The sequence below is a fragment of the Erythranthe guttata genome, chromosome 3, assembly GCF_056151865.1.
Source record: "Erythranthe guttata isolate IM_541 chromosome 3, IM_541, whole genome shotgun sequence".
Classification (NCBI taxonomy): domain Eukaryota; kingdom Viridiplantae; phylum Streptophyta; class Magnoliopsida; order Lamiales; family Phrymaceae; genus Erythranthe; species Erythranthe guttata.
The window spans coordinates 10,911,507-10,924,385 of NC_142535.1; the positions used below are offsets into that span (position 1 = coordinate 10,911,507).

The following is a 12,879-nucleotide window of genomic DNA, read 5'->3' on the forward strand; positions in this document are numbered from 1 at the left end:
AGAGAAATTAAATGTTGTAAACATTATACGGTTTTTTATTATCTTAATAGAATTTTATGCTTCATTCTTCTTGTCATACATATATTTTGAGTTTTATAAAAATACCATCCAATATTGATTCTAATTATGTGAAGAATCCAATTTAACATTTTCTTACATACGGATAATCATTGCAAATGAACATAAAACGACATTTAAAAATATATAATTATTGGCAGAAAAGAAACATTAATAATATTTATTGGTAACATAGCGCAAGACAAATGCTATGACATAGCATAAGACAGGAATTTTAAAACGCTATAAAAGACGGAATAATAGCAAATGTAAAACGCTATGAAATGTGGATATAAGGTAGCATTTATAAAGCGCTATAAAAACGTGAGGATACGATAGCTTTTCTCAACCGCTATGGAAAACCATGTATCTATTATAGCTCCGGCGGACATAGTGTAGTGTACCACTACATCTAGTACAACTAATAAGTGTTAAACCTATTAATTTGTGGCAATTTGTGGTGTAGTGTACCACTACATCTAGTACAACTTATAAGTGTTAAACCTATTATTTAAATTAAAATGCTATTCGACTTAAAGAAGTGCCTCACCCCTACTTACGTTTCTTTGTGCCTTTTTAATTTTGGACCGTTACAATTAATCCCTTTAGCACAAATTCGTTGATTCACCAGAATGGCATGGTGAAACAGCCTCTACATAAACGCATTCAACTTTAATGGTACCATCGAGGTCAAACACATTTAGGCCATGTATAATTTGGCCATTTCTCCCGAAAAAAACTCCTAGTAATATTTTGTAGAAAATTATCTCATTGGATTCAAGGTGAAAACCAAACGTTCTGGGGAATATGGGTCGAGCTGCATACTGGTAATTGCTCCATGAAGGTGCTCCTCAGTCAAAGGAAGAAAAGAGGAAATTTCGTCAAAAGCTCCGCGCACAATAAGAATGCGATCGCATGGGAGAGGGCCATGAAGAATCACTCCAGTCCAATTAGAGGTCCAGAATTTGACGTCATCCCTGCCAATTATCCATCACGAAACTTGTTGCACGGGTTCATAATGAAGATATTTCCATAGATTTGTGTCTGCTCCACTAGCCGTTTTATATTTTTCATTGGCGAAATATGTTGATATCGCAAAATTTGACAATAACGACCTACCTTTAAGAAACTGCCATAGAATTTTAGCACGGAGACTGGACATCAAGTGCTTATTCCCAAACCACCTTCTATTTCTAGGGAACATACAGTACTCCAACGAACCCAATGATGTCTAGACTGGCCTTTGGGGCTCCAAAGTAAGAAAGCCACCGGTTTCCCTATCCTCTGTTATCTATGACTCATATCCACATGTACAAGCCATGTGAATGTTCTTTCCACATCATCAGTTGGAATGAAGCTAATGAGTGAGCTGGAAAGTGCGTAAGAGTTGTTACACTAGAAGACAAGAAGGCAACGATCAATTCTTGTGGTGATGACACTTGTCCATTTAACATTGGAATCTTGGGGACCATGTCAGCTATTAGCAAGGGTAGGTCGAGTGTAAAGCAACAAGAGCTAGTGGTTTGGAGGTTAAGAAATCAAGGAAAATTCTCATAGGTTGAATCTGAGAATTGGGTTGGTAAACAAGAGTGAAAGTGAGGTAAACACTGGGAACAGTTGCAACAACTAGGAGATTAGATGTGGTGAGATTGAGTGTTGGATCATCTCTATGCACAGTGGATATAAGTTTGTGGTAATACAGATTGAACCATTATAAATATTTGTCTTCTTTATTGTTTATTGCTTTGCATTAGATATGGGCACCGTGTCTGTGTTTTCTTCAACTGATAGTCTGCAGTGTTTTATTGATTTTGATGGTTTTGTGGCTTAAATTCACAACATCCTATTTACGAAACTCTTTGGTATGTTAGTGCAAGCCATTAGGTAAATTGGAATAGTGGAGAGTATTGACTTTATCAACGTCACTTTGCCACCAAGAGATAGCAATTGTGTATTCCATCCTTCTAAGTTTTTCCAAACATTATCAATCAAAGCTTCATAATGTTCCACCTTTATCCGTTTATTAGAGATGGGGTGCCCATATAGGTTAAAGGAAAAAATAATCTTTTTAATTCTGCATTCGCGCTCAATCACCATTTGTCTAGGCAATGTGTGCTTGCTAAGGTAGAGTCCAATTTTGATCAACTTCACTTGTTGCCCAGAGGATTTCTCATACGAGTAATGACCCGCAATAATTTATTGATCGAGGAGCTAGACCCATTCGTAAAAAGGAGAATATCATTAGTGTAAAACAAGAGGGAGATCGAAAACCATGCCTTTCCCACCTTATACCGGTAAATGGAGTGACTTGCAATTTTCATTTTAAGATTGGCATATAGACCCTGCTGCGCCATAACGAAAAGTATCGTTGATAGTCGATCAACATGTTTGACTCCATGAAATGACCTAAAACGCCCAACAACCTAACAATTATTTTAAATGAGTATGTGATATTGAAAATGTTTTGATACATGAGATCATACGGTTGATAGGAAAAATCAAAACTTTGCATCCCATGAAGAAGGAACCGTGATTGTAAACGGTCCTACGCTTTAACTATATCAATCTTTAAAATAACATTGCCACTGGCCACTTCTCAATCCAAGTCCCGAGCCATTTCTTATGCCATAATTACATTAGGAAATATTTTTCCCTATGATAAAGCTAAATTGTTCCTCATCAATGAAAAGCGAAAGGAGAGTATCTAATCTGGTCGCCATAATTTTGGAGATAATTTTGGCCAAAAAATTACAAGGACTTATACGACAAAATCTTGAATTTTTTGATCCCCATCTTGTTTAAGAAGTAAAACAAGAGTAGTGGAATTGATGGTTTGACGAATGCTACCTCTAATGAAAACATCCCGAATAAAATTAAACACCTCCTATTAGATGATATTCTAACAACTTTGATAAAAATGACCGGTGAACCTGTCATTCCCCTGGGAGCTATTAGGACTTAGTCCATCAATTGAAGCTTTAATCTCTTCCATCTACGGAACGACACAAAAATTGTTGATTATGTGCTCGTTAATCCTTCGGCTACATCTGTGAATAAATTGTTGTCTCTATGGTAAGGAGATGCCGCAGTAAGTTTGAAAAATGCTTTGCATCGACCTCACCAATATCTGTAGCATTGTCTATTAGGGTCCCATCTTCAAGAACAATTTTCATCAATTGAATTGTACGTCGGATCTTAATAGTCGTTTGAAAGAATTTAGTATCCATATCCCCTTCATTGGCGTAATCAAGTTTTGTCTAATTATAAAGCATTTACGCTTCTGAAGCCTCTAATCGTTGCAGGTGGTGTTTGAAACTGTTAAGTCGATCATGCATGATAACATCCCAAGTATGTTATAACTGAAGTTCTAGGTCTTTTACATGAAGTTGAATCTCGATTTTACTTTTATTCTCAAAGACTTCAATATTCCATTTATTTAGCACTTGTTGAAGGTGATATAGCTTCTGACTCAATATAATCCTTGGCGAACCAATGAGCGATACTTGCCAAGCATCCCTAACGGTGTCATAAAATGTACCATGCTCAGCTACTATCTCTGGAAAATAAAGATTATTTTTTGTTTTCTTCGGTTCCAGTGTGATCGTAACATGAAGGGGATAGTGATTAGGACACACCCGTTGAAGATGGTAAACCTTTATCGATAGGAATAATTCTTGGAATTACGTATTTATAAGCGCCCTATTGATCCTTTGTAATATTCGGTTTGTGCCCTTTATATTATTGCACCATGTGAACTTTACAGTCATTAAAACTCGCATCATGCCATCCTACTTGACTTATAATGTTCTGAAAATCATGAAGACAATGAATGTCAACAAAGTTGCCGCCTTGTTTCTCATGTACGTTTGCAATCATTTTTAAGTCTCCTATCACTATCCAAGCATCATTTAAAGACACATCAAATCTGCTAGATGGCTCTATAACTCACGCCGAAACCGTACATCAACTGGCATAGACAAATCTACTTACAAAAGGCGAATTATGCAAATACATAGTTTTAACTGTGATGCGTTGGCTGTGAATATCCATTAATTCCATTTGAAAAATCCCCTTTCCACAATAGCCATATGATGTTATTCACGTCTTCACCATGTATGAAACACTGGAAGCCTAATCGAAATGCAATTCTTTTGATCTTTTTCTGAGCACATTTTTGCTCCAAAAGAATTAAAAACTTACATTTTGTTTGACTAATACGACTCTTCAAATGATTCACTGATTCTTTATTAGCAACCCCCGAATATTTCAAACTACACCTGACATATCAACAAAGAAGTAAGGTATTTGATTTCTTGGTGATCTTTCACGGTGATACGTGTTAGGTGGAACTTGTTTTATTGTTATAAGCGTGTTTTGTCTTCTTTACAATCATCTCACTATCAGATTTAGGTAAAGTATTGTTATCCTCATCTTCTTGATCACCTTCAGGATCAGTAAGACTAAGATTCTGGTCTTCTTGATCACATTGCAAAGCACTATATTGATTTGCGAGAGGTATTAAGGATCCAGTTTGCTCCGAAGAGTGTCCCTTCAATCCATCCTATACTTACTTGATCATTTTTATCAAGCTTTTGTAGTTCTTCTATTTTTTCCTCGTTGATTTGAACACCAACCCCAGTACAATTATGTGTAGTCATCACTCCATTATTCGTATTGACTAGTAACATCACGGGTATCAATTAAGTCAAACCCACCAAAGAGGGTTGAGTATCTGCCCCTTCTTGCTTTTGTGAAGATTCTTCTCCATCGTTCTTTGATCATGTTTCTGACGTGCAGCGTATGTTTCTTGTTGAGTAGAAACTGCAGTAGAAGTACCTTGGATTGGGCGACGTAGGAGTTTTGGAGCATAGCCCTTTTGTTGTTTTTTCCCCAACTGTTATACCATTGCGTACATTATTATTTCTAAGTTTTTAGCAAGTGCTTTCAACATGGCCCAATAAGCCACAATGAGTGCAGAAGCCAAAATTTCTTTCATACTTAGCACTCTGCCACCATCCTTTAATTTCTCATTCGACACAGCAACTAATATTTCTCTTGCAATGGCTTAGAGACATCAATCTCAATGCAAACCCATGCAGACATTGAATGTGTTAGCCCTAGCATGCGGTCATCAACAAAGAGAACGTTTCCCAAGGCCGTACCAATCCGTTCCAGAGATGATTTATTTAAGTAAGGTAATGGAATTAAATGTAAGTAAGGTAATGGAATTAAATGAAGCAAAAATCTCAATAATGGCTACTTAAGAGATTAACTATATTCATATGTTAATACCACAAAGGCTCTTCTACTGCAGTTTTAATTGTTAAACCGATCTTCCGATTCATGCATTCAGCAATAACAAGTAAGCACATAAAGTGGCCACTTTCATGCACTTAATAAAACAAGTAGAAGAAATAATCTGAAATTAAAATTTGCATAAAATCATAAAATTAGGTTCACACAATCCTACATATGGTCCAAATAAAATTCTAGAAATAAAAGCTTAGTTACTCGCAGTCATTCTAAAAATCAAATAAACAAAGTTTATAAAGAAAGCAATAAGGACTATGCTTGAATCTTCGATTATATTCGTCTTCGCTTGTAGTTATTTGTTCTAAGATTGTGTAAAAGGACCATTATTTTCGTGCTTAGTGTTTCCCTTATATAGGGGTCAAAACTTGGCGTGGAAGCAAAATATTTCTTGTGCAGATAAAATTTCCTTACAGCGCATATCGCCAATTTGGACGACTGCCCGAAATATAGTATAAAAACTAGAATGGCGGTCTCACTTAGCTTCCAGAGAACTACTATCCTTTTTCAGCAATTTGGAGGGCCGTCTGAGATTTATAGAAGAAATCCAGACGGCCTTCTAGGTTCTTTCTTGCATGTTGACTTGGCTCATCCCGATTTTGCTCCATTTTTTGACCGTTTTGATCTTCGCTCCGTCCGATTCTTCAATTCGCACCTAACGGCCAACAAATCAAGATTTTAAATACCAAATATCAATAAAATATTCCCAATAGTTCTCTTAAAAGACATGTTTTGAGTGTAAAATATACACTCAACACCTAACACCGTAATTTTGGCCCGGCAGAGACTTTGCAACGATCGGAGTATAAGAGAAAGAGATGATTCATTGAAAAAATATATAATAATTTTGTAATGTGCGGACTTGTAACACTATTAATGAATCTTACTCAGGTTAAGAGACTCCTAGTTAGAAGACATAGAAGGGGCGAAAGGCCTTATTCTAGTAGATTAGTGACATGGCAGGTTGAGAGTCGAGCCCGTACCGCTGTTTTTAGGTTCTTGCTTATTGAGATTGGAGGTTAGGTGGCACACGAAATATGTTGGCATATTAGGTAGGTGTTTCATTCACCCTCCTGCAAAAGCATTACACGTGCGAAAGCATAAGTCGGGTTCATCGGTGGAGTCATCTTTCTCTTATCCATGATCATATATGTGTGTCTATATATATATATATATATATATATATATATATATATATATATATATATATATATATATATATATATATATATGTGCACTATCTTTAGGTCTTGATTTAACCTCGATAAAAATTTAATGCTGATGTTGCCACAGAGATGTATGAGCCCAGAGATCGCCCCATGAACATATTGCATGTAGCCTATTTCTTCTACGGAAATTGTTAGGTCTTTGATCCAAGAAATATTTGCCCCGTCGCACACAACTCACTCTTCTATATGATCGGGCCCATTTATATGAGTTAGGCCATGTTTGCCGAACTAATCTCCATCAGGATGCAAAAATGCCTCTGCAAAAAAAATATATACATCAAATGTTCCTAGCAAATTTTACTATCAAATTCTCCTCCCACATGATGAAATATGTGATTTCAAAATTCAACTAACCAAATGGTTTAAATTGATGATGAATTTTATTATTGTGGTTGGATTAGATCAGTTAAGTTGAAGTACCGTACAATAATGTAGCAAACATCAAATTAGTTTTAACTGATGACTCACTTTGATATTTTTGAAGTTCTCTGGACCCATTAATCCAAAAGCATGCCAACTAAACACACTTAACAAATAATCTACTCCCACACCTTTTTGAATTGTGGGAGGGAATTTCTTTAAACTTAATTTCAAGAAAGCTCTAAAAAAAATGAGAATGTTTATGATTGTGCAATGTATTTTAATTAGTAGAGTTCATAGTGTGGTCAAAAGAAACATTAGCCCCTTTTATTTTTTGCATTATTGGGAAACATTAGCCGGTTTTTTTATACTTGAAAGGAACTATATATAATGTTAAAGCAAAATATATAATGCAGAGTCAATCATTCACAAGAATTTAATCATGAGAGATAGACCCCCCCTCGTAAAATTCCCTCCATTTTGCAGAATCTTGAACCCGAATATGAGCAAAAAAAGGGAATTTTGAGCTTGGAAAAAAGTTTTCAAGCACTTAAGTTACAAAAACAAAAGATAACTGGATCCCACCCTTGTCCCTCCATTACACAAAAGGCTAAGCAAAAAAAAAAAAAAAACGAGCATTTAATTTAGGCATCGTTCCAATTAGCAAAAACCGGCAAGTGAGCCTTATTAGTGAGTAGAACGGGCTTTATCTTATCGCTTGAAATCCAAGAAGTGTATTTATCAGGGCTACCTTCTCTTGAGCTGCTCAAGCTTGTAACCAAGGAAGATGCATTCGACAAATTCGGCGCCCCCATTGTGTTATTCTTCGTTTGGCTCGAACCCATACTGATCATCAGATCGTGCAGCCCCCCCGAGAAAGGATTATTATTATTATTATTCGGATGATAGTTTTCAATTATGCCATGTGGCACCATTTTCCAATCACATGACGAACTTCCACTTCCGACGTCGTTGTTTTCTTCCAGTTGATGGACTGTTGTGGGGTCCGCCTCTTTTATCCGTCTCGCCACGTCAGCGGTGGGCAGAGTGTTGCTTGACATGATTTTGTCGACGTGGTATCTTGATATGTCGAAGTTGGTGACGGCATTTGCACCGCGGAATTTGATTGCTGCTATGTCGTAGGCTTCGGCTGCTTCTTCCTGTGTGCCTGAATTAAATTAAATTAAATTAAATTTAATTGATTAATTAGTAACTAATAATATTCAAGAATGTTGTGTGACAAAAGACCTTTTTTTTAGTTCTCTTTTATCGTTTTGTCTCACGGAAATACAGCTTTAAATAAAAGTTGTGAATCCCCACTCAAGTTATAGCTACGTACAGTCAAAGTTGATGGAAGATCAGCCTTATAAAAAGCACCACTACAATACCAATTATTTTTATTTAATTTTATTTTTTATAAGCTAGAATCTAATCTTTATTAGGAATTACATGTAGAATGGATATTCGGAAAAAAAAATTCAAAAAAGAAAAACAAAAAAACAAAAATTCGATTTGACGATTTAATTTACTTACTGAAAGTTCCAAGGTAGAGGTCTTTGTTGCCTGCAACACGACCGATCCGAGCTTGCCATCTCCCGTGCTGATGATGCCTGTAATAATTAACACGAAAAAAAAAAACAAAAAAGAAAAAAAAAAAAAAAAAAAAACTTAATTGTTTAGTAACAATTTTTTTGAATTGTTACATTATAAAGATCATAAAAAAAATCGAAGAAAAATGACCTTGTAACACCTCTGTATATGGAAGCGCCTCTCGAAAATCCACTACTTTTCCTGAAAATTGATCATACAAGTGAGCGTAATAATCAAGAACCGACGATAATTAATGCTACTCGATTACGATGCAACTAAGCAATAATCGAGCTTATAATGATTAATGACTAAAGTGATCGATAAAATATGTTTTCGCACCTTCTCAAATGAGCGACGTGTTCTTGCCGGCTGATGTTCTTCATTTCCTCGAGTTCTTGATGGTAGTTTTCCAACTGCAAGAAAAACAGCAAATAATTAAATAACTCTTATTTATATATATCATCACCTGCAAATTAATTAAACTCAATAAGATGAGGTAATTAAATTAAAAAAATGGGAAATAGAAAAAATACCGGAAAATTAATATGAGTAGAAGGGCCCCAATACTTGAGAGCAGCAAGATCATATGCTCTTGCAGCTTTCTCTTCCATATCATACCCTCCTGTAATTAGATATATGCTTATCATTAGTAAATTATAACAAATTAATTTTTTATTTTTTTTTTTAAATGTTCTTGTAATTATTAGAAGTAAAAAAATTCTTACCAAGATAGACTGAAAATTCACATGGTTTGATGGGAACAGCATATCCAGACAAGAAGACAAACAATAATAACAATACATTAATTAAAATTCAAAAAAAAAAACAAAAAAATTAATTAGTGAATGTAGTAATTTTGTTGAGCTAGTAAAATAAAAAATTAATGAATTAATAAACCTTGTCTCCCTTTTCTAGTCTGCCCCTCTTTCTTGCAACTGTTATCCCACAGGTGAGCTTCATACCTACCAGTCCACCTGTGTCTGTTTGTGCACATATTCAAAATATTTATTTAAATAAATAAAAAATAAAATCTTGAAACTTAATTATAGAAAACAAAAATAATAATAAAATCAGACCTTGTGACACCTCTAAACTGAGAAGTTCTTTGGCCAAAAGTGTCGATAGATTTCCTGTGATGAACAGTACTTTGCTTCTGCGCCATTAATTTATCAGAAGACCCTCTCTTCTTATTAATATTAATAATATTATTTTGTTGGACAATGGACACACAGTGGGTGGTGTCAGCAGTGAGGTTTACACAGCTGCTGCTGCTTGTCTGTGAGCCAGGACTCATCGACAATGTTAAACTATGTAAATCGCCACCACACCCCGCTCCCATTGTTGTTGTTGTATTACCTCTATTTTCCGACACGGCCGTATTATTATTTATATTATTATTAATAAGCAGCTGCTGGTGGTGGTGGTGGTGTTGAAATGCATGGTGGTGGTGGTCGTGATTATCATCATGATAAACCCATGTTTTAAAACATGGGATTTCATTACCGTTGTCGTTGGGCATTATCATTGGAGGTGGTTCGTCGTTGTTTGTTGTTTGGTAAACGACGTCGTTGTTGTTGTAGTTGAGACCAGATGAAGAATAATAATAGTGCTGCTGTCTGAAGGAATCTTGGTTATGGTTATTATAAACCCTTGGATTTTGATGGATGATTCCGTACGGACCATGAGTCGCCATTGTTGTACCACCCAAGAAGTCTTCCAGCTTCGGTGCCGACGACGAACAGCTTCCTCCCATCCTCACACCTTCATCAAAAAAAATATATTATTTAAGAAAATCAAAAACACACACACACACACATAGAGAGAGAGAGAGAGAGAGAGAGAGAGAGACATATGTACCTTGAGGAGAATGAGATGTGGAGAGGGGGGCGTCGATAATGCAGAGAGAGCCGTCTGATTTTAGAGGCATTACGACAGAGAGAGGAGAGAGAAAGTGAGCAGTACTAGTTTGGGGGGCGGCGCCGCCATTAAAATCAATGTGTTGTGAGGAGGAGGAGGAGTTATAGAAACTAGTGTTGCTGCTGCTGTTGGACTCCATTTTCAAGTGTGGTGAGAGAGAAAATCCCAACCACTTACTTATATCACCACCACCACCACCGCCGCCGCCATTATTATTATTATTATTATTATTATTAATACTGCTGCTGCTTCCAATTCCATCGTTGTTGTTGTTCATCATGCCCGCCGACGACTTCATTTCACTATTTATTAATTAATTTCCTGATCCTCCTCAAGCCCAACTCGTTAATCATTGGCAGAAAAAAATAGTAATCACTTCATGAGAGAACTAGCTACAGATATACTTACTTATAAACAACAACTCTTACTATAACTCTCTCTTTCTCTCTCTTCTCTCTCTCTCTTATGCAAAGAATGTCATCTCTCTCTCTCTCTCTCTCTCTACACACAGTATATAGTATATGGTATATACTGGTCCCTTGAAACAAAAACAAAAGGAATGAATTTCAGCAAAGTAAACATATATGCTGGGAAATGGGTAGCATTCCCTTCCTGCATTCCATGGGGATCTGTGTACACATTATTTATATACTATACACACACCTCTCTCTCTCTGTGTTTTTGTGTGTGTGAAATTAAAAGCAATAATATGACTTTTGCTTTACTTCTTTTTTTTTTCCACTTCTAATTAAACTCACTTTGCTATATAACTCTTTAAACCCTACTTATATTATTAATAACAATATAAAGACAAATTAATCCCACTTCTTGTGATAAATTATTGTTTGCCAAACATAACCTTTCCTGCATTTATCATAATATATATAGGTCGTTTAATTAATTAATGCCCTAAAACAACTATTTGTAAATATTCTTTGACTCCCCCACTTTTCTCTCAGCCGCAAGGATACGAAGCTGCATTTTTTAAGGTTAGTGTCGGCATTGATATTTTATTTATTAATCTGTTAATATAAATTAAATATTCCTCTAGACTTTTGTTTATTTTATTGGTAATAATCTTTAGAATATGTTAAATCTTATCTCAACTTTATAGCTTAATTTCTGAAATGTACAAGTTTGGCACGTTGCACCTTTCGGAAATAATTTTTGGCACTTTACACGCTCGGACATGTTTAATCGTTCAAATTGCACCCAATTTTATTTTATGTCTTGAAAATACATTTAAACCTTGCACCTCGAAGAAAAAATCTGTTTTTTTTACATGAAGAAAAAATCTATTGAATAGACAAAAATGACTATGTTTCCAAGTCAAAACACATAATTTAATTTGTAGCTTTTTGAATTTATTTTATAATCCAAATTCAATTAATTGGGATGAACGTGGAAGGAGAAAGTTATGTTTGAAAGAGTTACAATTTGAATCTAAGAAACTCAAACTATCAAAGTTGTATGCCGATGTTTATTTATTCATGTGTAATTATGGGTGACACCATCCATTTTAGTTGATTCAATAAATTGAGTATGCTAAATAGTTTTAACTCTTTTTTTATTAAGGCTTGAGAGTTTGGGGTATAGTTTTTTAAACATGCAAATAAGGCAAATTTTGAATTGTATAAATCGTATGAAAATATGTGAGAAACTGTAACAAATCGATAAAGTCGTGCGAAACAGAAATTTTATTAAGAACGATTCAAATTGAATTAATGTCGAAAACTCAAAAAGAATAGATGAATCTAATCATAAATTGTAAGAGTTTGACAACAATGACTATTGTTGTATAGAAATTTTCAAATTATAATATTAATTACACTACTAAATTTAGTGTTAGGTAAATATTAATTCTTGGGTTATTTTATATACTCCTAGTCATCAAATAAACTAGGGATAAACCAAGCACAAATCATCCTTTGATATATTCCCTGAAAAAACGAAAGTACTATACTACCATTATATGCAATTTTCGGTCAAACTGCATTCAGTATTTCTGGTTATGCATGGTCATTTTCGTTGATTTATTTATTATTATTATTATTTTTTATCTTTTTTTTTAATAAATCTGTTTGTTATTATATATATATATATATATATATATATATATATATATATATATATATATATATATATATATATATATATATATATATATATATATATATATATATATATATATATATATATATATATATATATATATATTTTTTAATTTTTTAATTTTTTTAATTTAAAAAAAAAATTAATTTCTTTTTTAATTTCAAATTAATATGTTTACTGTATTGAAAATAACTATATGTATATGTAGTAAACTATAGTAATGCGTAGTTATGTTCTTTTTTTTTAACCATATCTTTAGTCGATCAATTATATATACACACGAATATTGGCTTATACAAAAAGA

The 12,879-nt window shown here is 34.3% G+C and overlaps 1 protein-coding gene across 1 annotated transcript; it reads right to left on the reverse strand.

Annotated features, from left to right (window-relative positions):
• Nucleotides 1-7,344: 7,344 nt before the first annotated feature.
• On the reverse strand, nt 7,345-11,186 carry LOC105961559 (uncharacterized). Its single transcript, XM_088815512.1, has 9 exons — nt 10,404-11,186; nt 9,623-10,307; nt 9,444-9,526; nt 9,272-9,280; nt 9,080-9,168; nt 8,886-8,959; nt 8,697-8,747; nt 8,490-8,566; nt 7,345-8,124 (listed from the first exon to the last, which is right to left on the reverse strand). The coding sequence occupies exons 1-9, from the start codon at nt 10,759-10,761 to the stop codon at nt 7,601-7,603; spliced, it is 1,950 nt and encodes a 649-aa protein (XP_088671638.1). The 5' UTR covers nt 10,762-11,186; the 3' UTR covers nt 7,345-7,600.
• Nucleotides 11,187-12,879: the final 1,693 nt, after the last annotated feature.